General features: G+C 39.4%; 1 protein-coding gene across 1 annotated transcript in view; it reads right to left on the reverse strand.

The window, feature by feature from the left end:
• Positions 1-63: 63 nt before the first annotated feature.
• foxn4 (forkhead box N4) overlaps positions 64-7,556 on the reverse strand; it is a 9,513-nt gene continuing 2,020 nt past the window's right edge. Inside the window, exons 3-10 of the mRNA XM_008335520.3 lie at positions 5,444-5,610; positions 3,776-3,888; positions 3,578-3,688; positions 3,337-3,464; positions 3,147-3,243; positions 2,853-3,060; positions 1,616-2,008; positions 64-1,058 (exon numbers count right to left, since the gene is read on the reverse strand). Coding sequence (XP_008333742.1) covers positions 808-1,058; positions 1,616-2,008; positions 2,853-3,060; positions 3,147-3,243; positions 3,337-3,464; positions 3,578-3,688; positions 3,776-3,888; positions 5,444-5,610 — 1,468 coding nt within the window. The 3' untranslated portion in view covers positions 64-807. The remainder of the gene's footprint in view (positions 1,059-1,615; positions 2,009-2,852; positions 3,061-3,146; positions 3,244-3,336; positions 3,465-3,577; positions 3,689-3,775; positions 3,889-5,443; positions 5,611-7,556) is intronic.

Raw genomic sequence — 7,556 nt, forward strand, 5'->3', positions numbered from 1 at the left:
TGTTAATCACAGTGTGTAGAAGAATAATGCAGTATCTGTCTTTACACGCACACACATTCATGTTTGCCTTTTGGAATGAAGTTGGTAAATACAGTCAAAACCATTTTCTGTTGTAAAACATTTTCATCATTCACATATATACAGCAAAAGATTGACCTTGAGTCATCACTGTCTCCGGCTGCCTTTTTCAATATAAATAAAATGCCACAGTAACAATGTCTAGCACAACACAACAGACAGGAAGATGAAGGGTTAAAGTATGGATGGAAACAAGCAGGAAAAAGTGGTAGAGTCTAATGAACACGTACATCTCCATGTCGAGTCCTTATTTTCATACACACTTTTGAGTTTTTGCTTAGCAAAAGTTTGATATTGAAGACAGTTTTTTTTTTGCTACCAAATCTTGTTTTTTGCAGTTTATGTTTTTTTCTGTTTTGTACATTGACATCAATCCATGTTTTCCACAAAGCATGCAGACTTCAGCCTAGTTTATGATGTCCGTTGCGTTCATTATGTGTTTAATTGGATATGGACATGGATATGGATATTTTGGACAGCATGCGAAACGTACCCCTGTGCGTGAAACAGATCAGTACCACAGGAAATTGCGGGGGTGGTGTTGTGCACAATAGTTCATGTATGCACATTAAACGCATACCACAAGAAAGACGTAATGCAGTATGTGGACAGCGAAGTTTGGAAATATGTACGTACAGAACGAGAGCATAAACTAGGCTTTTCCGTACGCCACTCAGCAGGTTTTTTTCCCCAAGAGTCAGTGATTTTTTTTCTTTCACTTTGGCTCCTTTAAAGCAAGGCGATTGGCTTGTTGTTGACTGGTGTATTCAGATACTGCGTTGTCAGAGGGTCTTGGGATGTGTAGGAAGTGTAGAGGCCTGTGACCTGTAGGTCAGATAGCGGCAGGTTCACACCAGTGGGTGCTGGAGGGTTGTTGGTAGTTCCCAAGTCACAGTCTGATAATCTGAGGGGCGAGTTAGTGATGGTGCCCAAAGCATCCAAGTTAAAGCTGTCGTCCTTCATCTCTTCCCACAGATTACCTGAGCACATGGAGAGTGATAGTTATGTCCTGAGGGCACTTTTAGTCTTCTTATTAACACATATCAACAACTATATATTTTTCTAACGAACATGTGAACACAGTGTTGAATTTGTCCTTTAAGTAAATCTATGTAAATGTGTCCTTACTGTATAACCTTTGTCAGCTTTTGTCAAAATACTCAATGTCTCATTAGGTTCATTCTCTATTACTAAAAATTAATCCTAATTAATCTTTAAAAATGAAATAAGATCACAGAGACAGAGAGAAGTAAAATAGAAGAGTGAGACTATATGATTAGTCTCTGCGTGACTCATATCTGATTTGTTTAATATTTGTCAGAACAATGTATTACTGTCACTGTCATCATGACACTTATAAACATTGGTGACTTTGTGAAAATAGTGAACATAATCAGCAGTGTTGTGTGATCAGGCTCTCATTTGAAAACCCAGCATTCAAACAAAAGCAATGGCCACTCACATTTATCCCCCTGCCCCCCACCTCTCTTCACCCCCTCTTCCAAAAAGTGGTCTAATGCCAAAGAGTGTTGTTTACCTTGAAAAGCAAAATCCATGATGCTGGGGTCCAGTGCATCCACCTCTGTATTGGTGTCACTGTGCATGCTGTAGAAGTCTTCTGGGTGTTTACCCAGCTGCTGACTAAGTGGACTGTGGGAAAGGTCAGGAACTGTGTGCAGGGGAGGTGTCTGGGCTGGTGCCGGGGACATAGGGGCCAACCGTGCCTGAGCCTGGAGCTGGGCCTGGAACTGGTGGTGCTGGTGTAGGGGTAAATGTGGGAGGGACAGAGTGACTATAGACTGGGGCTGCATCGGTGTAGGCACAGACAGTGTGAGTCCAGTTTGACAGCCCGGTAGTCTGGCCCGGCCAGGCTCTAGAATCTTCCGTCTGCAGTTCTCTGGGCGGTCTGTGATCAGTTTGTCCAACTCATCTACAGAGAGCAGAAGAAAAGACTGATTAGACTCAAAGTCAAGGTGTGCTGATATGTTTATTTTACAGTTTTGCCCTTCTATGATATTTAGAGCAACACTGTCGGACAAGACTGTAGAGAAACAAGTAGGGGAAAAACATTTGACAATAAAGCAGTATTTCCACTGCTATAGTTTAACTGCTTTGCCTTCTTCACTCCGTCCTTAACTATTTCTGCTGTCTCAGAACATCTGTGGTTGATACTAGAACTGAGTCCTTACTCAGGGTCTGTAGCCAATGAAGCTTGCTTTATCATCAGAAGTGATTCAGACTTAAAATGCTTAGAACTGGACATTCAAAAGTTAGGAGCCAACAAATTGATTTCCTCCATAATGTTCTGGTGTTTGTCCCTTATCGGGGAAAACACCCTGACTTGTAATTGTCCTTCCTTTATTAATTGGGAACAACAGTCCTTTAGATGCTACAGTGGTTTTAAATAAAGTTCAGTAACGTTTTGAAGAAAAGGTTATGAAGGTGTCAACATGAAGGAGGCTCAACAACAGTCCCAGCTACAAAATGGATCCACTGATTTTGCACTTTTCCCTCTGTGACCTGTCCTTTGACATGAAATCTTTGGGTCAAATTCAAACTCTATGAGATTTATAAACTTACTGTGTTAAGAAACAGAGACAAAACTGTACAGAGTTAAAAGTTTAAACAAACTGTTGTGAGTAAATTTGTCTAACACTTTGATTGTGAGAGATTTTCATTAACATTTCAACATTAAATATGGCTTAGGTCAGGTATAGTTTGTTTGTGACTGATGCCGAGTCCAAGACAATCTGGTGGGAGAGTGAACATCTTACCAGGATTAGCCATGCTGCGGCGGATGGCTGGCAGGTCCTTGCGTTTCCACTTCTGCATCTCTTCCTCCATCTTGTCAATTTTGGCAGGGTTCAGTGCCCACAGACAGCCCTTACGGGAGGAACTGCTTGTTTTGTTCTCCACCTTCTCAAAGCACTTGTTTAGGGACAGATTGTGTCTGACTGAGTTCTTCCATCCATCAGGTGCCGTCTGCAGAGAAAGAAAGAATTAGTAAGTAATCAGCCCAGTGTCGTTCTCTTCTAGATTTGACACATGACGTTGATAGTTGATTGTACCTTAAAGTAGGGGAAATGTTCCTTCATAAAGCTATAAATCTCACTGACTGGGAGGCTGCCAGTTTTGCTGTTTTTCAGAGCCATGGCAATCAGACAGCTAAAGAAGAAAAGTGGTTTAAATGACATTTGTTTACAATATAAAAAATGGGAAACAACAAATACATAATGAGTTATCTGTGTGTTAGCTGACCTGTAGGAGTAGATGGGTTTCGGGAAGGACTTGGGCTGCAGCTCCTGGTCCTGTGGAGCCAGCCGAGGTTGTGAGTAAAGACTTTGGTCACTGAAGGGGACGTTGCTGTAAAGTCCAGTTGTCGAACACTGGTAAAAAAAAAAGAAAAATAGAAAATGGAAAAGATGGGAAATAATTATAATCTCTTCTGTGACATTCGTTTTCCCCCGACCTAAAATATTCAGGTTCATTAGCCACCGACCTGTTGTGCAGTTTGTGTTAGAGAGAAGACCTGCTGAGGTGTGGACTGGTAAACTGAGGAAGGGCACTGGTAAGCTGGAGAAGGAAGTCCATTCATGGAGTATGGAGACATCTGTGGAACAAACACAGGAGTGACTACTTACAGAAAGCAATACACAACATGAGTATTTCTCAACTTTGAATTGCTGTGAAAACTTACACTTCCACTGTGTGTGTTGACCCTGCTGATCCCCAAAGGGCTGTGCTGCATGGTGCTATGCAGCTGTAGCATGGAGCTCTGTCCTGTTGGCATGGGCAGACTGCTGAGCTGAGCTGTTAGGAGCACAGCAGAAATAGGCAGAACAAGAGATCTTAATATGTACTCCATTTGATAACTTAACTGATACTAAAGAATGTAAGATGACTGTATCTCATCTTACATTCTTTAGTATCAGTTAAGTACAGTACTATTAATTACTTGATAAAAAATACATGGAACAGCATCGTAAAAACAACGTAAAATGTCAAAACGTTGAAATAAAATATAATTAATACATTTTAATGGATGGTCGGGGTGATGAAAGTCACATGTATTATATATTTGTGATATTTATGTAATTGGCAATCCATTTATTTGATTAATGTTCAGTTTTTGTTTGGTTTATTTTGTATTTCTTTAATATAAACACTATCACAGTAGTTTTCATATAAACATTGGTTATAAAAAAAGCAGGATAAACATTAATCTCATATAAATATGGGCATAGGTGTGAGATTTGATAAGTTTAGACAATATTCCTGTTATATATTTATTAATTTATATACTTTATTTTATATTTACTTTATTTTATCTTTTTCTAACTTTGCATTAAGAACCAAAGTTATCCCACAGAGCCTGCTGTAGTCCAGAATTATGAGCCGTGTAGCAGCTGAATAACAGACTGCTGTCATTTATATCTGACATGGATCCTGATGTTGTTGTCACTTCTCAGATTATTCAGTGTATCAGATTACAGAACTCATTTATCAGTCAACAGTCACTTTGATCTGCTGGTGAATGATCATTCTTCATCAGTTTTGAAATGTGCTTTGGGTTTTTCGGTTTTGTTGAAATAGAAAAAAGGAAGAAGAAGAACCTAACAAAATATTGTTTTACTTCTTTGTTGCAATTTCAACAATATTCCACAGGTTTCACTGTGGGGGAAGTGTTCTTTGTGTTATGCACCTTTCACAGGCAGATGTGGATCAGTGAGTTTGTCTTATGTAACAAAATGATTGTAACCTCCAGTCTGCATTGTTATTGTCATCATACATGGAGGATGATGAAAATATCTACCGTCCATTCCTCAGTGTGTTCTTTATAATGTTTTAGTTTCAGACTAAACTGAAATCTTTCACCAGTGACTTTTTTAGTTTTGTATTTTGGGGTTGACATATTTAGTTTTCTACTTCTATCAGGGACTGTGTGAATCTGTTTATATTATTTAGTGCTTTTGCTTTGTCAGTTGTAAGTTAATGATGCTTTTAAGTGTCAGACCAGACCTTGTACAAAGTTTTTATACATTTATATTTAGAATATAAACCACACTTTTTTCAAGGGTTATTATATTTTTAAAATAATTGTTGGCAGGTTTTGTGAAAATACTTAAATATTTTTTTATTTTATTTTATTTTATTTTATTTTTAAAAAATATTTTTCCTCTATGCAATGAAATGTACAAAAGCTTCCTAATCAAAACATCTCAGAGCAAACACCCTGAGACGCAGCTGTTTTCATATCTGCAGGGGGGCAATAAATTCAGAAGAATCCAGGGCTGCTGTTTTATCCAATCAGATAGATGCTGTGGATTTTTAAATGATGCACTGTCCCTCCTCCCCGACACCTCACCTGTCTGTTGCTCCAGCAAACTGCCCTGGGAGGGCCCGTTACTATGTCCCCGGCTATCAGCCATCTGCTGTATTCTGGGCACATCTACGGAGGTGAGCCACGACAGAGACTGCAGGTCCCCAGGGAGGTCCTCCTCCCTCAGCTGGGAGGGATCCGTGGTCAGAAGCCTACAGGGTAAGGGGGAGGGGAGAGATTGCTTGGTTGATGGTTGGTTGTTGGTGGGTTGGAGGGGGTGTACAAGATTTTAAATGTAAACGAAACCACAAATTTACAGAATTAAAAAATTAAGAGATTAATCTAGAAAGTGAAGTCATTGAAACTCTTTTAGCTCAGAATCTGTTGAGCAATGATGGTGTAAATGAACAATGAAAACGTTTCCTTTCACAAAAAAAAAAAATCTTCTTAAAATGTTATCTTTTTGTTTTACTACATAGTAAACTTTGACAATCTTAAGCTTTTTGTCAGCGACCTTAGAATATAATGAACTTTCAGTTAAGATTTAAGTTCACATTTCAAAACTGTTCCCTCAGTAACTTTACCAACTTGTTATTACTAATTAGATTTGGTGTTTAACCAGTGAACTGAACTGTCTGCACTGATCAGCGTTGTGTCATTACAGCTTTTATTAGCTGAGAGAACCAGAGAAAAGGGAAGTCCGCTCTTGAATCCGCTTCAGTCTCTTCAGCGCAGAACCAGGGATTGGTAATTGGAGTTGCTATGACAACCCATACAATTCAGTTACTTTTGGGGTCTGTGAGCAGTGCAGTAAGTACACACCCTCAGCCCCCACCCAACACACACACAGACACGCATGCACACAAAATCCTCTAATAAAAAATTCACCCCTGCGTGTCAGATGACCATGAATCCTCTGTAGCCATTGGCTGAATCATAAGTAAACAACACATGAGATGATTTGAAACATGGGACAGCAGCACATGCTGCCTGCAACAGTTGGCCTTGTCCATTGAAAAATGATCACCTATTGTGTCTCAAACGACAAATCTGCCCAGTGGCACGTGGCTCTATTGTCTTCCTCAGACCCTTCCTTGATTGTCTCTGTCGTTTCTTTTCTTCGGCCCGGCCCTCACATTAATCTGTTGGAATGACAGCCCTCACATAAGGGACAAATAGGATGCCATCTGCTTCCCCTGCCCCTTTCCAGCCTCCATCCCCTACTACTCTCCACCCAACCTCCTTAACCCGGGGAAATCAACAGGACCACGGGCCAAAAGGGGGTATAGTTTTAAGGTCAGGGCTTTGTGTCTGCCTGGTGTCTGAATGAGTGACATCACTCCCATCAGGAATCAGTAGCACACGTCCTTTAACACCTTGCATTCGCCAGTTAGTGGATTTGATGAATCATCCTGTGGAAGCAGGTGGTGTGTGAATATAAACCCCTGATAAATATCACATTAACAAGGTCTGAGCGTTGAAGTTAATGCATCAGTGTGGGAGTTAAACAGTATAACACAACAGCTGTTTCTCTCGTTAAGCTGTTTGAGCTGTTAAGAGTAAATAACCTTGTAAAAACAAAATATTGTTTGTACTGATGACTTTATTTTTTATGAGATAAATACACAAATGTGCAAATGTGTAGTGTTGCTTATGTGCAATAATATGTATGTTATTTAAAGTCGTATTGGACATTTTTACACTCATTGTGGTACATGGTTCTGACAACCTAGTATTATGACTACAAATAAAAAGAAATGTGACCATGTTTAGTAATATAAGTCAACATTGCAATACAAATGTATCTTTTGGTCCGAATGCAGAAAATTGTGGAAATGTTGTGATTTTCCCTAAACCAAAAGTATTCAGTCTACAGAGGACCAACATTAGGAATATTTATTTTTGAGAAGCTGAAGTCAGAGAACACGTCTCTATTTGTAAGAAAAATATCTCAAATTAATTATTTAATTGTCATTAGATGTCAGGCAGTTAGGTTGATGTTTCACTAACTAATTGACCACATCTAAAACATATTGTTCATTATAAGATACAGTGGAGGTATTTTTCCTTCTCTCTCCCAGACACAGGAGCATAAAAATTGCTCACTGAGCACGACATGTAAAAGCTGGTGTCTCCATGTATCAACCAGACCTTCTGT

This window comes from Cynoglossus semilaevis, chromosome Z (genome assembly GCF_000523025.1).
Source record: "Cynoglossus semilaevis isolate Cse_v1.0 chromosome Z, Cse_v1.0, whole genome shotgun sequence".
In the NCBI taxonomy this organism is placed as follows: domain Eukaryota; kingdom Metazoa; phylum Chordata; class Actinopteri; order Pleuronectiformes; family Cynoglossidae; genus Cynoglossus; species Cynoglossus semilaevis.